The 24,387-nt window shown below is 39.7% G+C and overlaps 1 protein-coding gene across 1 annotated transcript; it reads right to left on the bottom strand.

Moving 5' to 3' along the window:
• Positions 1-6,680: 6,680 nt before the first annotated feature.
• Positions 6,681-24,328, bottom strand: LOC142952686 (N-terminal EF-hand calcium-binding protein 1-like). Its single transcript, XM_076094563.1, has 12 exons — positions 23,266-24,328; positions 19,482-19,506; positions 15,783-15,891; positions 14,651-14,676; positions 14,308-14,405; positions 11,107-11,365; positions 10,831-10,910; positions 9,650-9,703; positions 9,303-9,415; positions 9,093-9,170; positions 8,843-8,934; positions 6,681-7,916 (listed from the first exon to the last, which is right to left on the bottom strand). The coding sequence occupies exons 1-12, from the start codon at positions 23,380-23,382 to the stop codon at positions 7,888-7,890; spliced, it is 1,080 nt and encodes a 359-aa protein (XP_075950678.1). The 5' UTR covers positions 23,383-24,328; the 3' UTR covers positions 6,681-7,887.
• Between the last annotated feature and the right edge of the window lie 59 nt (positions 24,329-24,387).

The following is a 24,387-nucleotide window of genomic DNA, read 5'->3' as shown; positions in this document are numbered from 1 at the left end:
TATAGATTAAATTGCAAATGTACTGCTATTGCCTCTGGATTTACACATCGATTCATCCACATATAAACTGTCTAGTGCAATAGTTGGAAAAAAAACTTCGGTAAACTCCCGAATTATTATTGTTATGTTTAGTATAAACTAAAATAAATAAAGTGCTAAGAGAAAACAACAGGTATGAATAAAGCCTCTAAAATAATCATAGGTTTCAGTGTGATCTGTATCAATGAAAACGGCTCTCGCCCAGCATGCGTCTGCGTCTGTTCCACTGTTTTATGAGTCCTAAAGATTTAGATTTTTTTAAAGTAAAATCAAATGAATTATATCTGAAATTCTCCCAATAAAGTAACACGTATTTAAGCAATAGCCTATTATTACCATTTCAAGGTATATTCTTACTAGCTGTACAATAATTATGATTTTCTTAATCCTCACTTAATCCTATATTCTTAAATCTGTGAAGGCGGAAGCTCACAGAGGTCGCATATGATTTCTTCACGTCCTCATTCTTCCAGTCATCAGGCGACCTCAGGGAAGGTCATTGCAGTCAATAGCTGCCATTGCAAACTATCACTGGGATCTGGTGGAGAAACCGAAAATCAGAGGTTACTGGGAGTAATTCTCTCAGGGGACAACCAGGGGGCGCAATTTATCAGCACCACTGAAACACAAACACGTAATAAGAATGTGAGAAATGACTCAAATAAAACTACTAACCTACAGCTTGTATTCTTATATTCGTATTTTAATTAACTAACCATTGGTGGAATAGGTATTCATGTATTTACTCAATCAAAAGTAGGCTAATTACTACAACAAATTAAAAAAAAAAACATTGCATTGGGCCTACAAGTACAGGCCCTGTATTCAGAATAAAAATGATGGATTATCATCTATCAAAAAAAGGTACACAGGAATCCCCCAAAAAAGTGTTCATTATGCACAATAAAGCCTTTAGGTGTATTCTAATATATGATACTGTTACTTCCTATAAATTGTTTTTTTAATGGATGTATCAATCTGTAAGAGGCATTTTAATTTTGTAGTTGATTCAAGTGGATGCAATTTACATTATATACCATAGTGTGTTTAGTGTATAACAATGTATGCAAGTAAAAAGTGCAATATTTCCCTTTCATTATTAACTTTCCATTGCTTGTAGCTCAGTACTTGCATGTCTAAGCACATTGTGATCCTGCTGGTTGATACTTTTAATAATAATACATTTTCTTGTTGATTGGTATGCTTCATAACCCCAAGAGAAGCTTTTCTTAATCCATCATGCACTTATGTGAGGTGACGTCATAATACAGGTGAAGTCAATGGTGGTATACAAGTAAGTACATTTACTCAAGTACCTCACAGAAGTACAGTTATGAGGTACTTTCATAAATATTACCACGCTCGGTTAATTCTACTTACATTCTACATTTAGGACGTAATTATTGTACTTTTCTCTCCTTTATATATAACTTAACAAACTGATAACCAAATACAGAACATATTGCAGATCAATGATGATGAAAGTGATCACTACAGTAATTGTGTGTGGGGGCGGGGGGGGGGGGGGGGGGGGGGGGGGGGGGGGGTTGAATAAGAGGTTTGCCTGCATTGCAGAGGTTATCAGGAAATAATTGCTCAAAAATAGATTGCTTGCATGATTGGCCTGATATGATCATGCGTTGCACCGGTATGATGGCACATTCATTTCTGCTTGTGCTGACAAAAGCACTATGACAGTCAGCATGTTACAGGGAGGCTCATAGGGATTCAAACACAATGAATTTACACATCTTCTGGATTTAAATTAAGCTATTTGTGCTCCTTCTCCTTCAGTACCTGCCGGAAGAGAATGGTGTGTCAGTTTTGGACACAGAGTTTAAAAATAGATGGTGGTAACCTGAGGCAGAGGAAATAAAATACGCACTGAAGTAACGATTCCACAGTGGAAAAATACTGCGTTAAAATACACATAGGCTTGTTCACAGTAAATGTACCCAAGTATTCAAGTATTAAAGGGCTCATTGTGAAGACGGGGTCCTTCAGAGTGTTGAATTATTGATGAGTAAACAGTATTCAAATATTGTAGCTGGTCCTGGTGCAGCTGAGCCTGAGCCTATCCCATTATACTGTTGGGGATATTACTCTAAACTACAGCAGTGTGTAATAACCATCACTAATTAAGGATTATTCGATGAATATAAAAATGCATTATCACAGAACTAAAACAACAGTAGGACTATATTCATTGCTCTTGGTGCTACACATTTGCCATTTTGACTGCAATATTTAAAAAAACTTATCTCATGATACATGTTATATAGTATAAGGGATAACTACCAGCAGCCTACCTCAAAGTTGTACTTACCAGTGGTTACAGTTTATGGGTAGAAGAACAGGAAGTTACTACATACATCTGGCAGATACCGAGCACATGATGACATCGCTGCTAATCAGCAAAAACATGGCCGCCAGTGCACCAGTGTACAATGTTTAACTGACATAAATGTGCAGTAGTTTTGACATCTCATCATCTGTCTTTCATTATACTCCTGATCACATACTTTGTTTTTACCTGTGTATAGGCGATGCCTCTGATTTTCTATTCTCATTGTCTTTTACATTTTTTTTCTTGCTTTCATTTATTTTTGGCCTTTCTATTTTTACTGCTCTTCATTGCTAATTCCCTTCTGTCTTTCTTCTCACTTACAGACTCGTATCTGTAATCGTATTTCACGGGCTGCTTCAATCTCCTCTGTTTTCCCCTTTTAATCCATATCGTCTTCTTTTCATAATCTTTTTTTTTTTTAACCAGCAAATTTCTCGCTCACTCTATTTTCCGTTCCCTCCACCCATTCTTCTCTCATTCTCTTGTCCTCTTATCCGTCTGCCTCCTCTCTTCCGTCCTACGCTTTTTCACAGTTGATATCTCCTTTTATTGCCGTGCTCTGTTTATAAACGAGGAGAGACAGTGATAACTTCATCATGAATGTTTTATCACTGAGCATCACTTTTAAAAGACCTGAAGTGAAGCAGAACATCAGAATTGTTACTAAAATAGTTCGATGCAGTATTGCAGTGTATATGTTTATAGGAGGATATCTGATTTCACTTGAGCTTTAATATGCTTTTTTCTTTGTTTTTTTTTATTAGTGCAAAGTTAAATGACAAAAAAGGGTGGTGCAGATTGAACACACATAGATACAATGAAATGTCACATTTTATATAAATAGGCCTAATATCACAACCACAAATTCTCCTCAAGGGGCTTTACAATCTGTACGACATACAAAATGATGGCCCTCAATTTAGGTAAAACTACACAAATCAACCATTAAACAGGGAAAAACAATGCAAGAAACCTCAGGCAGAGCAGAGGAGGACAAATCCCTCTTCCAGGCAACAAGACATAAAACAGAGTTATTGAATCAATGCAGATACAGAGTTGTCTATGTTGATGGGGGAGATATAAACTTGTGTCTCTGGAATGAGCATGTGTGATTGTGTGCTATGTGTGCATGTACTTATGAGGGTGGCGTGAAAAAGGTTAGACGAAATAAGGATAAAGATAAAAGGAAAGAGAGAGTGAAGGGAGAGAAAAATAGATTAGAGATTGTGGACCTCTCTTTGTTGGATGCACCCCTTTGTAAGGAATGTAATTGGATGCTGTAGCATTAATGAGGTGTCTAGTCCAAAACATAAAGACAACCCAAGAAAAGGACACAATTTCATGGACAGGGGTGTCCACAGACCTTGGGCCACATAGATGCATTGTTAATGCAGCAGGTTGTTCACACAGGATTAGATTATCTGTCTCTTGTTTTATTAATCACTTTACTTCTACCTAAAGATGATCACATATATCGTTCACATCACACGTGCTGCCATCTTACCCCGCACTGTCCTACATTAATATTCTTCGATTCTATAGGCTACCATCTGCTCATTTTTTTCCCTCCTCCTTCAATCACCTCTCCCCCAGTTTTTTGTCCTGTATTTCACGGTGCCAATTTACCATCTCTCCACTCTTCAAACAACATCCCCCCTCCCCCCCGTTTCCATTACCCACCCACATTCCTCTCGGTTTCATCTCGGTCTTTTCATCAGGCTTCCTCCACCCAAACCTCTTGCATTTCCCCCTGATAACCCCACCCTGCCTGCACAAGATGATGATGTTATAAATTGGGTTTATTTTACCTCCCCCCTGTTCTTTTCTTCATTGCTCCCTTATCTTTACATACTGTATTTTGCCAGGGCTTTTCATGTAATTTCTCTCTTTCTGTGATCTTTTTGGTGCTTTTGGGTCCAGTGTCCTCTTGAGCCTCTCCACCACTCTGCGGTTGGTCGAGTGCTTTTTCGTCGAGCCAGACTATCCAGATAGTGACTCATTAAATAATTACCGAATGTGAACTGTTCTCCTTTTTCAGTCAATTAATACAAATATGCAAAGCTTGTTTTTAAGTGAGCTGAAGGGGGGGGGGGGGGGGGGGGGGGGACGCAATTTTGTGTTTCAGGTTCAGTCTTCATTTCTGGCATCTCTATGATTACTATTCCATTTAGTGATGTCATAATAAGACCTGAAACAGCAAGTAAAATGTAATAGTGTGCTTACCGCAGTGTCTTACTTATTCACTGCTGATTCACTGATGTTTACATTGGCCAATTCAAAGAAATAAAATCCCTCCATCACTCTCTTTGTTTATGAGCAGGAGCATGAATGTCATCATTTCTGCTTTATTCCGATCTATACTGAAAAAAACAACAACCTCTGAAAGCTCCACCGTTATTCTGCTCATGAGCTGATGCACTCCTCCACACGTGTTTGTATCATCTGCCGCTGACGCCAGACTGAATGTGTGCCCAATGAAAGTATAGGAATCGGAGCCCATCTGATAAGACAGATCAAACGCCTTCTACTTCCAGAAATACACTTTGTGCCTTGGGCCGTCAGTAATCCCTCCTTGATAAACTGTCAGGAAGCTGGCCTGAAAACGCTAGAAGACATGAAACTGTACCCATCGCTGCATTCTCTGAATCCTCTACTCCAAGCTCCCACCTCCTCCTCCACATTCCTCCATCCATCCTCCTGTTACCTTACAGCTCATCGCAGATCTGGCCACTGGTGCGTGAGTCTGTTGAGGATATCGGAGCTTCAGGCTTTCTGCTCGAGTTTGCTTCCATTTGGCGTCAATGTTCCCTGACAGTTGACCCTGTCTCTTCACACACCATTTCTTCTTCTCTCTAGTCCGTCCATTCCCTCTCACCCTGTCTCCAACGATTCTAACCACTTATTCTTGATCATACATAAGCACAAACACATGTAAATAAGCTCCTAATTGACGAAATAGCTGTGTAGCGACATTCAGGTGCTTTAATATCGTCGACCGAAAGGCCTTGTCTGCTAATGGGTGCCAAACACCACAACCTGCACCAATTTACAGGCAATCAATCCACACCATATTGACTTCTCTTATGACCACTTTATATTTGTTAGTGTCCACTCAGTCTGCTGTAGAATTGACAATTAGCTCGAGGAAACTGCACAGAGAATAGTGATTGCCTCTTTGATTCTGGGAGAGCTGACTTGCTGCTTATACATGCACATGGAACATATACAAGATGTTTTTCTTAGCCCACATAGCTGTCAGTTGTTGTGGCCTTGACATCCTGGCAGAAGCTTCACTGTCGCCGAGGAGGAATTAGCCGCAGGGGAGGATTAGTGTATGAGATCTGAAGCAGCAGAAGCATTTCTCTCCACGAGAGGCTGCAGCTGTAAAAGACCTCCTGCCTGCTCCATCTTCTCTTCCTTAAGTTTACATCATGGAGAAACCTTTCCATTTACTTTCATCTTTGTTGGGACCTGAGAGGTTGCATATCTCCCTGCCTGCTGGAACGACAGATTTTGCTTTCAAGCTGTTTGGGTTTTATTAGAATATATGTAAATAGGATTCATATATTTACTTCTACTTATAGAGACTCTATTACTTTCAGCTGCAATGAGAGGTAACACATTGGCCTATTTTCAATGTCTGAATAACACTTGTGGAAAATAAGTGGCTATTCAGATGCAATAATATAGAGTAAGTGAGGAAATCCTCATATCATATTGTACATAAATTACGTATTGAGATATACACTCGGGTATAAAGAAGCTGTGAAGTCAAATATATTCTGATGTGTATATTATTAAGGCATAAAATGCAGACTGTGAATGTACTGCAGTGGAAATGTTGTGCTTAAACATTCCAGGTTAGAGTTAATTAAGGTCGAAGGAATCGAAAAGAACAGCGAAAACGAAGTCGATTGATTCAACACAAGGTGGGCTTGAATTGTTTTCATTATGTTTTGGATGTTTCTCAAAGGTTCCAGCTGCTGATATCATGAGCTTATATTTATTTAGAGTCCGTCCGTCTTACTCAGTAAAGGAGACGGAAAATAATTTCTTCTTCTTTCAGTTTCTTTGACAGCTGTTTTACATGTCAATTGGATTCTAATACAATTTTGAATACAACATCCAGGGGAAGCCAACTAGAGACAGTAATAAACATGAACACAGCATGAGGTGGCAGCAATACAGTGGACCGTGTCGACCTTACCATTCATTTACTAATAAATATGTATTATCTTTTCTATTTAATCACAATTTATAAACACCGCACTCTTCTTAAGCAAGAGGACAATCATTTAATGTCATCAACAAGTCATGAACTTTATTTCATGCCAGAAAACAAACATAGCAATCACATAACAACTGTATATTCTTCATAAAATAAATGATAAAATACTTCAAAAAAAAAGAGCAAACACATTCTTTCATCAAATTATCAGAGCAACCACTGCTCAATGTACTATCATACTGTACATTTAACAATATTCTACAACAATAACTTACAGCTTTCATTAACTACAGTTCACAATCTAAATAGACTTTCTGCCTAATGTTACAACACCCAACTGCTTCATTTCTGTACTTAAAATATAAACTTCTATGTGTGTGTGTGTTTATTGTATACTGACTACACACTGCAAGTGTCAAACAATGGCTTTTGAGTTTTATTTCAAATATATTTATAGAGTAACAGCACAGGAAAACTGCAGACTAACTTATTCAATTGTTATTGTCTGCTAATGTCTCACTACACTTCAGTGCTGCTCCTAACAGCAGTTAATTCTACCTTTTTCAACTGACAGTCAACAATAAATGTCCGTTTTTTCACAATTAGGTCCACGTCTCATATTCTTCTAAAGTGCATGAGTGACACACGGATGATACAAGTTTAGATGTGGACCATAATCGTTCTTGCTGTCTAACCCACCAGCAAAAGGACGCTTGGATGCAAAGCTTTGAAGAAGACAACAAAGCACAATACCACAGAGAGAACAAGGGGAAGTGCAGGTTAACCCAACCGCTATATCTGTTTTTGTCTGCACTGACGAATGTGTGATGGATAGTGATGGATGGACAGATCAATTGTCATTCATGTGTTTCTATTTGTGTGGCATCAGTGACATTATATTTATTGTAAGATAAGATTGATTGATTGAAATAAACTAGCACTGAGAAATAAGAAATCATGCAAATGTTTTATGTTCCTATTAAATCAGAAGCAAGAAACGTGCCTGTTAGATGAATGTTGGCACAAATCCTCACCACACAAAAAAATATTGCATTACCTTAAATCTTTCTCTCCCAGGTTTTCATTTTGTTTCACTCTTGACTGACTGATCTGAGCAGTCTTCTCTTCTATAACCTCAGAGCATAGCTTTGCAAAATCAATCCTGGTCATGCCATGAGGGAAAAAGTGGATATCAAAGAACAAAAATATAAAACAATTACACAATCAGATCTTCCTCCTGCTTTTTGTGTTGAATAGCAGCAGCTTTGTCCTGTCAGTTGTTGTTCATAATCCACCAAGAGGCTGTTAAATGAAACAATAATTAAGCATCAATGTTTTGTGGCCAAATAAATGACAATGACAACAGGAAGATAAGCTGAATATCAACATGTATTTCTTCTAAGATTACAATTCAATATCTACTTCAGCATTTCTCACACATTAAACCTGCATTAACAGATTGTTTTTGGCCACTTGGAGGCAGTGGAAACAAGCTGTCAACACAACACTGGCACATTATCACCTTTTAAGATGATATGGCGAATTTGTTGGCTAACAGTTGCATATTATTTACACATCCAGCAGATACAGAGCAACATTAGCAACATTTATTTCTGGGAACCTGAAGAACGCAAGTCCAATATTCACTCTGTTTTGCTCGCCACCAACTTCTGAGGAGAATATCTGGCTCTTTAGTCGCTAAATGCTCCACTATGTTCATGCTTGTTGCTAACGTTGTTTGCCATTCAGTGCTGGGCAGCTGATGAGAGCGGTAAGAGTGAACCAAAACATAGAAGTTATGGTCCAGAAACCAAAATAATGCGGCGAGAGAAGCTAAAACGCTCCGTACAACTGAGGGAAGCTGCAGTGTGTTCAACACTATGAGCGACTCCTTTCATATTGTTATCTGCTCTTTTATTATATAATAATATTGATTAAAGCAGCTTTAATATCAAAGGCATTCTTTACCTATAAAGCACTTAAATTCTATTGTTTCCACAAATCATTTCCCCAGAAAGACATACAAAGAGAATCCTTTGTATCTTGAACCTGAACTGAAAAGCTGTGTTTATTGTGTGAGACACCAGCAATGCTATTTTCAATCATTCTCACAGTTTTACTGAGAATAGTTACCATTATTTCATAAAAATATCAACCAAATCGAACTGGATTTGTGTGAGATTAACTGCATGAAATAGCAGCCTTTCCGTAAGATATCTGGTTTCTACCTGGGAGGAGCATGGTGGAGACCATCTCTGGCTCTTCCAGTGAGTCGATAACGCAGCGCTGGAAGGTTTTACTGATGGACGACTGCAGGTAGCTGAGAGGAAAGAGGGATGACACAGATGAGACGGCCATTTGCTTCTCAGTAACGCAATAATGCTTCAAAGGGAACCTGTGAGCAGCTTGGTGTGCAGGGCACATTTTGGTTTAGCAGTGATATTCTCAGAACATGCCGTGAAGTTGTCGTGATCCTACCTCATCCAGGAGAGACGGTCCTGCCAAAATTCGTACATGATGAAGCATGATCTGTCTGGCAGGTTCTGGACTGAAACGCTAAAAAATAAAAAGAGTCAGAGAGAAAAAGAAGGCAGTGGGGGGTTCTCCCATATGTGTGGGAAAATGTAAGCAATTTGATGTGGCTGCATCAAATCACAGAGAGATCTCGAGGGAGACGAAAGGACATACTGCAGGTTGTTTAGCTGGCTGGTGGTGGTATCTGTGTAGATTTTAAGAGCTTGTTGAAACTGCTCCACATCCTTCTCCTTCACAGACATTTGTCTTTGGACCAGAAGTATGTTCTGATGAGAGAAAACAAACCAGATTCATCATCACATCTTCAAATAACCTCAACAGATAAGGCGCATTTTGGATTTGTAGTGCATTGCATTTGAGAAATTACAGCTATTCAAAAATATTATACACAAATCAAATACGATAACGTATAAAATTTGTTTGGTTCTGTGCAAAGATGTCTTGTAAAATCTCAATTGACATACTAGTGTGCCGATATATTTAGCACACGCAGGACTCACCGATTTGTACGTCCCTGCCAATGTGTCCTCTTTGAGAGGTTCAAGATGTGGACTCTGAAAAAGCGGGCATAAATATTTCAGTCAGTCATGAGCAGACCAAGAAATACAGCAGGACCGGCTAAACCAAACCAGCAAAAGAAACGGCCTCTGGTTACCGTCTGTCACAAAGTATTGGCTTTCACAAGGCAGAGATCTTTACATTCATATTAACCCTCCAACAGCCTCACTGCAGCCCTGAGAACTGTGGTTACACTTTATTCTAGTCTGCATGGCCAAGATAAGAAAACATAATTATTCAAACTCATTATCCTTGCAGTGCTGTTATCTAACCTTGGCAAATACCTCATCTATAATTTCAGATGAAAAAAGAAAAATAAATAAATCCCACCAGAGCACCATGAATTTATTTGTTCTCTTCTTCAGACCTATACAGGCAAAATACCGGTGGCTTTTTGTAAATTTCCATAAATTCAACATTAATCTGTTATCCCAGAGCAACAGGGTTGCACCGATGCATCAATATCTGTGTGAAGCACTGAGCATTCGAGTGAAGCACAGCATGTATTCACAGGCTGATACTTATGGATGACATTCAGCTTGTGTAGTTCAATACCGCGTGCATTGTTGGCCTCAACAACCACATGCACTTTGTACAAATCATCTCCTCTGACATCATGTACCGCAGGGCAAACGCTGTGTATCTGCAGACACACAGTTGGGCTCACACGGTCTGACATTTCTGTGTGTAGCAGCTGAGCCTCTGTAGTTAAACCTGATCCTCACAAAGAGCAATTGTCCCTCATGAGACAAACCTTTTGGCTGAACATTTTAGTCTTTCTAACACATACAATTGAAACTAAGGCATGTTTGTGTAAACCACATCAGTATAGGGCTGATGTGATCCTGGGGCTCATTTAAAGAGCTTAAATTCTTTTTAAAAAGACTTAAAACTTAAAACTCTCTTAAAAATGCATAGAGTCCTACAAGTATAATATAATACTACAGTATGTCTTTAAGGCATAGATAGACATTTTGGCAAATATACTAATTTGCCTTCTTGCCAAGAGTTAGATGAAAAGATTGACACCGCTCTCATGTCTGTTTAAATATGAAGCTAGAGCCAGACAGTTAGCTTAGCTTAGCATAAAGACTGAAAGTCGAAAAACTGATTTTGTACAAACCTCACACTCCAGTTTGTCTATGAGCTGCTCCAATTGGTTGATCTGGGAGCCCCAGTGGTTATCTGGCTCCACGCTGACCCCTGACCCCAGAAACACAACATCAGCACAACACAAGAAGTCTGAACAACGACAGTATATCAAAGTGATGCATTTTTTTGTTTTGGATGACCTACTGTGAGTATCCTCCTGGGCTTAAGTCCATGAGCATTTTGCTAAAACGTTCGCCCTTATCAGTTTTACCTCCAGCATCTTAATCGCAATGTTACTGAAACGTACCTGTGGTGAGCATGCCAGAGTAGGGGTCAGTAGGGGAGAGACACATGTTCTTCTGGATGCGTCGACCGGGGCGTTTGGCCGCCCTCTGGATAGGCAGGTCCTCAGGATTCCTCAGTATCCGACTTTCAGTACAGTCCTGGTCATGAACCGCCTCCATAGCGCAGTCCATTGATGACTGAAGGGACTGCAGCTGGGTGGAGGTCTCCCTCAGCAAGAAGCGAGTCACAAACTGACCCAGCACTGATGAACCCTGATACTCCTGAAAGGATGGGTAGAAATGAAGGACAAGAATCAGCCATGATGTGAGGGAGGGAAAGAAAATATTCATTTTTTCATTGTTCACTCAATTCTTATCTTATCTAAGGTAATGTTTCTTGTGTTGTTGTTGTTTAATATGATGATTGTTTGCCTGTTAATCTTCAGCTTGAGCGATCATATGAACTGTGAAGAAAGCTGCAACTCCAGACGCCAATTAATTCTTGGGACGTGTTATGCTTTGAGCATGGAAATTGCTCATTCTCAGATAATCTTCTAATTCACTGAAAACCTTGTATTTTTTGAGGTTGTTTGTGTTTTGTCGGGATTATGTTCTCACTCCTCCTTTGAAAAGGGAATAAGATCTTCATTTAACGGGTATCTTACTGCAGTTATTTGGTAAGAGGAACCAAGTTAAAATAGCATTATTCCCAAATGCTAAAAACAAAAAAGGAAACCTGGAGTCAACATGTTACTGTGTAGATTACTCAGAGTTAATAAATGCACGCAAAAGGTAAACATTCTATGTCTAGTGCCAGTTTGCCAGGTTTCAGTGCAGTGGCTGCTGTTCTTTTTAGCTAAACTGACATTTTGTGGATAATGACCCCCATCACCATCAACAGCATCCCGCAGTGCAACAAAATTGAGTTCAGGAAAAAATGACTATGGGACACATTTGAAAAATGACCACCAAGCTTGTTGTAATATTTGTTTCTACACTCTCCGTTTTCTCGGCAGCAGAGACGCTGCACTTCACGAGTAATGAACCTCAGTCCTTCTCTCAATTCCTCCTCCCTTTATTTACGAGACAGAAGATCTGTCAAATCACGGCGGATGTTTGCTTGTTATCTCGGAGCACTACCACAACACAGACGACACATTTCAGTCTTATGAGGTCATCATTTTACTCGTAGTTTTTCGAAGCTTTATTATTAACTGTAGTTAATGTAAAAGTGTTACACATTATGTTACCCATGCCTAACGCTACATGTGTCTTGGTGGCCCTTGGACACTGCTATAGGATCAGTTTTATCTTTGGTTCAGCAATAAGAATCTCAGTATGGCTCAAAGGGCAGCTGCTCTTCAGGGCAAAGAAAGCTTTTTGACCGTCTAATAGGAACATGAAAAATACATGAGCTGTAGAAAGGCATGGTGGTATAGAGAAAATGACAAGAGAAAGAGACAATGCCGGAGAAGATGGATGTACAGAGAAAGCAGATAAAACAGTGAAAGAGAAGCATGCGTCTGAGTGAATAATAGACTCGGATTAACAAAGAGGGAAAGAAACTGAAAGAAAAGGAGATTAGAGCATTTGATAAAATGGTTGTATGTTTGTGGTTGCAGTTCTGCGGAGGACATCTGACGTCAGATCAGTTGGACAGCTGGTGGGGTTTGTCAGCCTTAGTTACTGTCATCTATGCTCTACTATCGCCTTATGTTCCCTCTCTTCATCAGGAAAGCCAACTTCCTGCAGTGAATAAAGTCGCTGGCTATCACAGAAAACCACCTCATAACAAGCCTGCATCCACATAAAGAAAGTGAGCTGAGCTATTGATTATGTCTTAGTAGGAGTTCTCTCATGTTGATCTCGACTGTGTGCCTAAAACAGAATGATTACAGCCCAGCATGTCTGGGGGCAGACACTTTAATCCCCTCTACATCTCACGGAATATACAGCGTACTGTTCTGCTCCACCAGGCTTCATAATAGGATTTCATAATGCTCTAGTTAGCATGTTTCACAATTCAAGGCTGGTGATTTGATGCTATTCTGTGTCTCATTAGCTGGAAACAAGTAGGCCTAACGGTGGAGAAGAAGTTGCATTGATCTCCATTTCAGCTCCTCAATTAGGACGGAACAAGTCATGACACCATATGTATAAAAACATGTATTGATAAGTACTGAATATGTGAAAAAAATAGTTAATGTGATGTCAAATAAACGATACAATGCAATCAGTATTATCATGTGACAACGAAAGACACACAATAGTTAAATCAGTGAAGTTGATCCTTAGACATTTCCATGAGTAGCATCATCAGGTCAATTATTTTTATTTTATACTTAAATAATACTTTACTTCGTAGCTACGAAACTACTAACATTCCCATCAGCCTCAAGTTTACACGCTAACTTAAGATTTTAATCACGGTATGCCTGCAAACCATTAGCATGTTAGCATTATCGTTGTGAGCATGTCAGCATGCTGCCGTTAGCATTTAGCTCAAAGTGCTGCTGTGCCTATACAGCCTCAGAGAGCCACTAGCATGGCTGCAGACTCTTAATCTTGTTTTTACTGTTGGTCAGAGAATTCAAGTAAAATAAAGACATCTCTACAGGAGGTGGAAAATTCACACATTTGTCATGATTTTCCGACATTTTATAGACTACACAATTAACACTTTAAGAAAAAAAATGACCAACAGATTATTCAATAATGAATGTTGCAGTTCTACGACATCCATAGCAATCAATAAATCTACAATACCGTCAAAAATAATTTGCTTTGCTTCCTCATTATTGGCTGTCCAGCAGATTTACAAACACAAACGTCTGCCAATGTTTCTCACACTAACGAGGCCGTTTTTTAAAAGCATAACTCGGTCTGTAAGGTTCTGTGAGCTCATGTTTAAAAGTGTATTGTTAGTGAGGAGAGGCAGAGCAGATAGCAGGCGGAGGCAGTCATGCTGGGCAGTTCTCTCTTCTCCTGAATAGCTGCCCGCCATAGCAGAGTGACCTCAAAGACCTCTGACGGGGTTTCACACTGACAGCTGAGGCAAAAACAAAAAACAGCCTGACAGTCTGCATGCTTGGCGGGATAACGGATGCTTACAAATTGTTCGGAAAGTGTTCTGAAAGCTGTTTACATGGATAACACAATGCCGCGCAACATTTAAATCATGTTTTGCTTGTACAAATTTCAAAGAGGTGGAGGTCATCACCCACCTCTTTAGTTTTATCCATGGCCTTCAAAATGGCCACATTCAGCTTATCCAGAGCAGACAGGACGTTGACGTATTCCCCCAGATGTGGAGTGAAGTACTCTGGAGGAGAACAAGATTTGTTGAGCATACTTAATGTCTGATAAACACTCTGATAAGTGTGGTTTTACCAACAAGACGGAAAAAGTTATGGTCATCATCAGACAGCTTTAGCAAGTAGCAACCGTTAAAACAGTGAAGCATTTGGCTTTTGTACATACAGGCGATCTTATGTACCGTCTATAAAGTTTAAAACATGATTTTATTAGCAAAGTCAGTAAAATGAAGCAAGGATGCCACACAGTTACCTGAGAGTTTGTCTATGTCCAGGTTGCTACATAAGGCAATGGGAAGAAGAAAAAAAGACACATGTTAATTAAATAGAGAAATTCAAAATTTGAATTTGTCCAATACTTTGGTTTATGATCTGCAATACTAATGACATTCCCATCAGCCTCAGCTGTACTTTGTGTTTAGTGTAAGAAACTAAGAAGGTGAAAATGACACCTGTAAACATTATACTAGCTTAACAGCATTGTCATTGTTAGCATTGTCATTGTGGGCATGTTTGCATGTTAGCATTTAGCTCAAAGCACAGCCTCGGCCACTAGCTTGGCTGTAGACTCTTGTTTTCTTGTTGTAGCTTTCTATTTGAAACAAGGTGCAATGATATTCACTACTGAGGGGCGTTTAGACAAGGCACTAAACACAGGAGCACAACTGACTTGCAACTAAACCTAAAAGCACTATTACTGCACATAAGGTGCAGTATAACGTCATGTATTAATAGCAATTACATATACTGTAATGAAGATTAATTTACTGCATAGTAAGGCAAGATGTCTTGGAGATCATATTAGTGTTGTTTCAGTCAGTAGTATATGATCTTTTGGTTTCAACAATTTAGAAAGATGATGGATTTAATTATGTTTCCTTCAACATTTAAATGAATGCACAGTTAGAGTGTTTATTTGTTTGTTTTGTACTGCAAACAGTTGGCAATACACAAAAAAGGGTGTAGCTAACACCTGGTCATTCTTCACTTTGATTAGTTGATACTTAAGTGATGCCAACAGCAAAGGAGTGATGTCTCATTTCTATTCCATCAGTGTTGTGCCCACAAACAGCACAAAACCTCCTCTTGGGTATTTTATTTTGCTCTAACACCAGACGTTATTTATTCCAATAAACGTTTTTGCAAGAGTCGTTGCCACAGGCAATGTTTTGCATCTTTCACAATCTTATTTGTGCTCATCAGTGTGCATACATAGTGCTGTAAACTCTTGAGGCTTTCACGCCCGAATTAAGGCTCTCTATGGAATATTGACATAATCTTCACTGAAGTGAGGTGTTGATGTCTGACTGCCAGGCAGCAGGAGAGCAGGATGGGCTGCAGATGGCAGCGGAGTTGGAGGACGTCCAAAAGGAAGATCAGCTTACTCAGTCTGCTGCCTGTCGATGGAAGAGTACAGCTCCTGCATCTGGTCGTCAGTGAGGATACCGTCAGTGAAGTACGACTGGAACTCCTCCAAGGACAGCTTCCCGTCGTCTGAAGGAAGACCGTGAAAATTACACCTAGCTGAAGCCTGAAAGGTTTTATCACCTGAATGAAGAATGTCTCCATCATTCAAGGTAATGTTAGAAGGCTACTTTGGCTTCACAACACGATCACTGCTGAAACCTGATACTGCATAATAATATACCCACTGTTTTGATTTCCGCTACAATCAATTTCTTCTTCGACAATTCTGTAACAATCACATATAGGCACAGTGTGCACATTAACCAACCTATTCCAGTGTATGTTAATAGCAGAGGATAAACACAAAGACAAGTGAGTGCTGAAGATGAGCACAGTCTGCCTCTGATTAGCAGCGTCTGTGTGCTGCAGGGCCTGCAGGGTCCTGAGGAAATGGTAACAAGCGTTGAGGGCTAGTTTGAGTAGTCAGAGCAGAGCTCACTAGCTGACGAACTTCAGACGGTAATGAGATCTCGCCTCCATCTCGCCAGCTGTGCTCTGTAAGCACAGAAACCTTTTGAGACCCGGATCCGCCAGGCAACAGAGCTCAGACTGATAGGCCTGCGCCAACAGTAAATCATATCATCTGTTATGTTTGCAAGAAGAATTTAGACTTTTTGCCAGCTCACACAGTGGATGGCTCTGGACGCGATGCAGCAAAGGCTTGTAAGCCAAAAAATTCCAGAAGAGATTTTCTTCTGATTTGGGCAAGTTTTATTCTGTGTTTAACAAGTAGCATTTAAGTTGAAAGTGTTTTACATAGTTTAGTTTATCATTACATATCAATCATACCCTTGAGATGAAAATCTGTGGGTTTACTTATCATTTGTTGTGGTCTAGCTCTGTTAAACCTAAGATGGAAGATAAAGCTATTAGAACCATCAATCACATCTCAAACGTCCACATGATGTAGGAGAAAACACAATCTGTTGGACCTCTGACTCATTCTCCAGCCTTCTCCATCAGAACTGCTTTGGTGTAGATTCACACCCAATTAGACACCCGAATGCAAGTTACAGTGCAGCTCAGATGGCTCATTATGCAAGTGTTCGCTGTTTCTCAGAGAGCAGAGCAGCAGTGGAAACATGGTTGAGCTTCTAGCTATATAGACAGTATTTGTCTCACAAGCTTAAGGACAGTAATCTGTGCAGCATGCGCTTGGCCTGGAGGATTTTGTTTATAAATGTTATCACTTAATCAGAATGTGCAGAAGTAGGCTCTGGAGGCACTTAGTGACAATTCGTATAGAAACGATTAGTCAATGAATTGGTTAGTGAGACTCTCCTCAAGTGAAAATCATACAGCATTGTAGGTTGTTTGGTCAATCAGAACCTCACGACAGAATCGAGGCAGTTTAGTAGTTTTAATTGTCTCATTTCACACTACTGCAGCTCTAACTGCAACCTCAATGAAAATATCTCCCTGTTGAAGCTTGTGTCTTACCACGATCACATTTCCTGAAGGGAATCCCAAAAATGCTAAAAGTCAAAGCAGCACCAATGGTTCATAAAGCCTGACAGTTCGTTTCAGGAGGATATGAGTGATAAGAACAGACCGAAGAGTAGACAGTGGATAAACTCACCTTACAGAGAAACATGGTGAACCAAGTTCAGAATTATACATTTAACTTTCATTAATCTGCAGTATATCAAGTTTAAACAAGGAAAGTAATTACTGATTGTTGTCCAAATTCCAGCTGTCAAAACAGTTTGGACTAATAAATGGCGTATTTGTGTTGATAAAACAGTCAAATTAATATCTTCTTCTCGCAAACTATTTATTATGTTCCTCTCTTCCATCCAGAGCTGCATCACTTCTGTACATCACTGCATCCTTTGAGGATTCTGCAGTCGTACACAATCATCTCTGCTACTGCACTGAATACAGCATTAATTAATAGACTGCAAGGATGTGGCGCAGAAACCTCAAAGTGATTTTTATTTTCTGTGTGTCAAGAGAGAAAAAGCAAAACTACCTCATGCACCTTACATTTGAATGGAAACTGTTTTTCAATATCATAAAACTAAATAAAGTAAAACAATACTGGTCCACATTATAAAGCTAGTGTAACCAATCAAAGTAATAATTGCTTACTTATCAGTGTTTTTCATGCTTGTTATTGCTATTTCCAGATGACAAATCAGAGTTGCGGTGAAAATTTTGATTCTTACATCATTGTTTAAATCCTTGTGTACATCTCTGAGCTCAGTGAGCAGCAACATAAATGTATTAGAAACTAATCTCAGCACAACAATGGTGAGTAAAAGCTTTCGGTATCTACTTCATGTTATTGTATTCATACAAGAATACACGAGCAATTGTTTTATAGCTTTATAAAAAACTGTAATTCCTCATTACAATAGCGTGGAGGAATAAGAGTGCGGTAGCCAGCCCTCATTATGTGGTAAATCCGCAGTGCTCGAGGCGTATCATGGCAGCCCACTCGGTGCTGATTGGTAGGAGGCCCTTTCCTCTCGGGTGCACGACTCACTGAGTTCGTGTAGACGAGGAACCAAGCAGAGCTCGGCTGCAAATGGAAGATAGCTACCACAAACATACGCCAGAGTTCTCTTCGCTTGCTTTATCTGCCTTCTCACTACAAAGACTACAAAATAAAAGCTTTGCTGGAGGGCTATTCTATTAAAATGTCACACCTATGTTCTGTTTTCAGCCAGTGTTCCTCTTCTAAGTCAAGTAAAACCCAACTTGAAGAAATAAAAATCCACCCACCTTTTCTTTCTATCTGCTACAGCTTCTTCACAACAGCTGCAAGCATCTTTTAAGGGCCCTTTCATAATTCACAAACTGCTTCTTTTTTTCCCCTTTTTGTATGACCCCTGCTCATGACAGTCATGTCATTATTCCTGCTCTTACGTAACACATTCACCGTCATCCTGGGGAAACTGATCAGAGATTGTCGATACTCTACTTACATTAATGTCTTGCCCGTTTTGCATTTTTACTATTCCATTAAAACGGAGATGCAGTGCATGAATAAAATATTAAGAGCAAAAACCTCTTCCTGTTTGTCAGCACTGTTTTTTCATGCAGAGCCGAATGTTCTGTGTTTTTCCAGGAGATATTTAGGGGGAGGGAAGGGTTTCCTTTGAAGTAAAGAGATGATTTCAATGTAACACTGTAACACATTAATCAAATGTAACAGTGACATGTCTGCAGGGGGGGGGGGGGGGTTTAAATAGCATTAGGTGCAAGTCTCCAGTGAATTGGTACCATTTTGAGCTAAAATATATTGTCTACTGAAGCCACATTTACTGTATAGCAAGATTATATATAGGTTGCATATGTTGCCGTCTCACTGAGGATACATCATTGGAAATCACTAAGATGAGCGTTGCATGGCGAGCGACAGTATCGAAGGAGTTCATCCTGTCAAATCAAATCAAATCCCAAAACCAAAACCATGCAGCTGTACCTGGTTATTTATATCCTCCCTACTCTGATCTCGTAAGGATGGCATTGAAACAAAAGGATCCACCACCAGACTCACATGAATCCCCTCAGAGCTAAAACAAGCCACCTGTCTGAACACAGCAATCAAAGTTGTAGTTGAGTTTTAATTAGCCTTGTGATCCAATTAGCTGAATGTTTTGCTTACTCACCATTTTTGTCTGCCCGGCGGAAAATCTGCAATGAAAAGAGAGGATCACGAGGATCAACATACGGCAACGATTTTTGAAGTTTTGCGCAATTAAGAGGAGGAACAGTTCTGTGAGGCAATCCAACTGTAAAAGAGCTGTTTTTTTTGGCATATTCTGTTTTTTTCTATGCACAGGAAAACATTGGTGGAGCTGTAATTTCCACATTTCAATAACAAAAGAAACAAGAGACATATCAGGAAATGAATAGCTGACATTTATGTGCACCCGTGAGGAGCTTTGGAATAATAGCTTTTATGGGTTTTCTTTCTCTCTCGAGAACCATCGTGCTGAGTTTAAGATGTTGCCTTAATTTGTGCAAAACCCGAAAGCAGGAAGCAACAGTCCTTTGTGTTAACTGCGTTGTGCTGTGAACACGGTAATAAAATATCTCTGATATATTCAACTTAATCTCCCGTGTAACATCGAACTGATGACTCAGATCCGCTGGTGGAGTGTTTTGTGTGTGACCAGAGTGGCACCTCTTTCATTTCAGAGTGGTTTTTTTCTGTTTAATCACCCTTTGGACATACTGTATAGAGTCCAGTGTCTGGTTGAGTCTTCAGAGTGCACTCACATGCAGCTGTCACCTTTCGTGGACAGCGGAGTGTGAAGGCATAAACATGCTCTGCTTTCATCCCCCATCCCCCATCTACTGAGCCTCAAAGACATCTAGAAACAATGATACTTAGCGTGTGCACAGAATAAGAAAGATTACAATAAATATCTTAGGAACCTGTAAAAGCGTTCAGCCTTTATGGTTCATTTTAGAGTGCACTATAAGGACAAGTGTGCACATTTAACATGTTTGCTGACCATTTTCTAACACATGCTTTAGTTTTAGGCATTCACCTAAAATTCCAGGCAACCATTCGTTTTCATTTTGGTATAAAATCACTTACAGACTCTTGATGCTTGATTATTTGTATGCGTATAATTAATCACAGTGAACGATCAAGTCTGCTCTTATTTACTTCAAAGCTACGCTATTATTGCACGTTAATGCAGTTCATTGGCAGATTTTTCCATTTTGAAAAGTCTCAAAACAATTGTAGTGACTTTAACAAATATCCATTTTAAAGCCACTGGGGGGCGAACGGGAGAACTTGTTCGGACGCGTGTTCCACAAACATTTCAATGTCCAATGCGCTGTCTTTCTTTAGATCCGTTGATCCATTTATTCAAATGAATGACACCGTAACAGAATACAGGATAATATAAGACCTAGAAACTTCTCACTGACATGCCGGCTGACACGACACCTTGACACGACACCTTGACACGCTCAAAAACTGTTAGCTTCCCGTCCACACACACACCTGATCCTCATTACCAGGCACTTGCATATATGCACATTTAGGTTAAGGTGCCACCCACTGTTCAATGTCAGGACTGCATGTGTACACACCCCATGTTTCCCTCAAAGACATAAGAAAACAACAAAAACTATATTATGGCTCCAACAACAATAATGAACAACAAATAATGCAGATGTGATGTTTACTGTGAAGGATCACACAAACTAGAGCCAGACTGATTATTGGGACTAACACCAATAATAATCATGTGTTTCAAAATATCAGATCATTTGTTTTTAAAGATTCTCTATACGAAATTTAGAGCATATAGCAATATAGTGTCGAACAACTATTTACTATGTAAAGATATAGTGGAGTAATGTCCTCTGTGTTTGTTCTTCTCCTTGCTTTAATGACACAGCCGGGCCGGCCCCGATGCTTTTTAGTGCATGTTAGTGCACGTGAGCACGCCCCACTAGTTAGCTCATGGCCGCTGCTCTGCATGACTCTCATATGGCGGTTAAAGTTGATAACGTCGTCCTGACCGATAGCATCGATGTAGAATCGTAACACTCACCCTCCGCTTCCCCCTCAGCTTAACACCGTTAGCTCGGTCAGCACTGGCAACGTTGATTGCACTGTTAGCGCTGTTAGCACCATTAGCTGCTAGCCACTGGCTCATGTTGCGAACCGTTGAAAGGCAATAGGTTTCAAGTGGTCTCAAGTATAAAGGAGTTGTAGTGAATGCACTAAACCATGCAACACAACTGGTTTGGCCCTTTAGCTCAATGATGACTTTTGGATGCAGGTGATGACGTGAAACCTGGAGGCTGCGCCATCGCTGTTAAACCTCCCTAAACCTTATGAGTGCTGATGCAAGCATCCTGTAACACCTCAGAAGAAACCAACAGGGAACTGCTCCATAAAATTTGGGAAACAAATTGAGAGCAATAAACATCGGCTCTGGTGAAGCCTGAAAGGAGATTTAATGACCTTTGTTCCTCCTTGGTGCTGTTAGGTGGGAGGTTGGTGGAGTTGATTGAGCTCATTCCACAGAGCCAATTAAGATCAGTATTACCTACCTGGAGGTTGATCGGTTGTAATTTCTATCTCTCTGACTCTGAACACAATAAAACTACAGCAGGAGGAGTAACTGTCAAATCAGACAATGAGTCATTCAGCTTGTCTAATTATATAAATAGACAAACAGACGTTTACTTAGAGACAGACACCCAAAGAAAAAAGAAAAAAAACTGTAATGAGTCTGTCTAGAGTGAGAAAAGAGCAGATGAGTGTGAGCACCAATGTTATTTTGTTGTTAAGACAGAGGAATAAAAGAAAAAAGAATCAGTGTCAGTCAAATGACAGGTAAGTGGGATAAGTTGCCCTCCAGTGATCACACTTTTACTTTCTGCAGCTGTTAAAGAATAAAGTACCATCCATTTGTCACTGTAATGGGTTCAGAGAAGAACAGTTCTGCGGTGTTAGACTGGAAAGAATAGATGCTAACTGCATTCAAACCAAATTTGTACTTGCTGCAGTCGAATGTTCACCTCGCTGGCCAATAATCTGCCTTCAAGGAAACAGGAGAATTGTATTTACAGCCTGCTGTCGGGGAGTCTAGGCTGGGAAATGATGCTGCTAATTCACTGTATTGTATTTAAGTCAGTAAACCAGAGACAAAAAACAGCCATAAAGGCTCCAAACATAAAGCAGTGTAGAATATACTGTAATACTGCATGCACTGCTTTTGTATTAGTCTTTTATATGAAGGGATCACCTGCTGTTTTTTTTCATATTGTAGCAAAGAGCAGAATAACCATGACAGCTCAGCTAGAGAGCATTTCTGTGCATGAAAACCCAGTCCTCTGTCAACTGTGCAAGCAATACCCTGCTTAAATAATTCAAAATTCAACATCTATTTTTGTGTTTCTGTTTGGAGATGTGTGAAGGGAAGGCTGTACATTCAAAATGCAGACCATATCATGTTTTATATATGCATGTTTCATCTAGGGTACAACCAATGTCATGAGCCTCATTATCATATGAGGAAAAAATATATAAAACACCCAAATGAAAACAACGACATTGTAATGCTTTGCGGGTCGAATGACTCAAAACATTTGTATGTCAGAGGACTGTGCTGTGGCATCTCTTTTGTCATTCACGCACTGGTGAATGCGTGCACTCACCTTTATTATATAACAGGGCTGCTGCACATCCCGCACAATGTGAATGGGAGGTTCAATAAAAACCATTCATAAAGAGCAGAATGAAGGACGGTGTGTTACTCATATTGCGCCTTTAATTATATGACGACCCGTGAGCAAAACGCGTCTACATATGGATCCGAGCATGCATTGACCAAACTAAAAGGTATTCTCAGGAGAAATGCCAAGAGGGTGAATTATGATACCACTTCAACATCACAAAATCCGGTGAGTACTTACATCATGAAAAAGGGAGATGCCTTGATTTTGGTTGTGGCAAAGCTCCTGCTGTTTCCTCAAGTGTTCGTGCTTTGCAGACTGAAGACACATGGTGATCATCTCTGTGCAGGCCAGCATCTTGCCGCTCTCGATGCGAATTCCTTTTTAATTAAAAAATATGGTCCTGTCCCTGTGTTCTTTTAGGGGGAGGGGTTGTTCTTGTCAGGGTGGATGGTGGATGATGTTGGTTTTGTGTTCCAGTCAGGATGAGATGGACCCAGCCTGCTGCCCTCTGCCTGCTGCCCGCCCCCTGCAAGTTGACAGCAGCAAAAGGAAAACTCCGCCTCTCCACGAGAAGCAGCAGCGATTCATAAAATGCACCATCTGCTGGTGAGAACACACACACACACACACACACACACACACACACGCTGACGAATAAATGGTCACTGGTTAGTTACAGTCAGTGAGTTCACCCAAACCAACCAGTAACTGTTTGTTCATTATTTATAGGCTGGAATGAAATGAGAGAAAATAGCATTTCCATTCAGTATTGTTCCCTAATCAATCCGAATATGCACGTTATGGGTTCCTCTATAGATCAGCGTTAACTAAGGTTTAGTGATGGTGTTTGAATTTCAATTCAAACCTGTTGTCTTTTTAGTTGAGAAGGTATTATTTAAATGATGTTTCATATTAATTCTCATCATTATCTACCCTAGACCGTCCTCGTTGTCAGTGTTTTGGTTCATTTAAAAAAAAGAAAAAGAGTTTAATGAAATCTTAAGTGAAGAAGTCAAAATTAAACACCAGTGTGTGTTAACATTTTTACCTTGTCATTTTCAAGTGTTAACTGCTAAAATAATTGTTATTTGAGGTGCTGTTGAAATAGTTATTATCACTAAAAGAGACATTATTATATCACTGTTAGTACCTATAGCTTCACTTAAATATTTGTAGAAAAACTACAATGCTTAAAGTTTAAAGTGACCTTAGAATCAATATTATTATCATAAATGTATGTTTTTGAGAACGCAGCAACGCTGTTTTGACCACTCAAGACTTCAGAGTGAAATGACCACAATGAAGATATGTTACATGACAGAGAGTGACCCAACCTTAATGTAACACTATCAGCATCTT

This window comes from Anarhichas minor, unplaced genomic scaffold, assembly GCF_050575085.1.
Source record: "Anarhichas minor isolate MPS153535 unplaced genomic scaffold, ASM5057508v1 ptg000003l, whole genome shotgun sequence".
Classification (NCBI taxonomy): Eukaryota; Metazoa; Chordata; class Actinopteri; order Perciformes; family Anarhichadidae; genus Anarhichas; species Anarhichas minor.
This window is presented reverse-complemented; position numbering and strand designations above follow the sequence as displayed.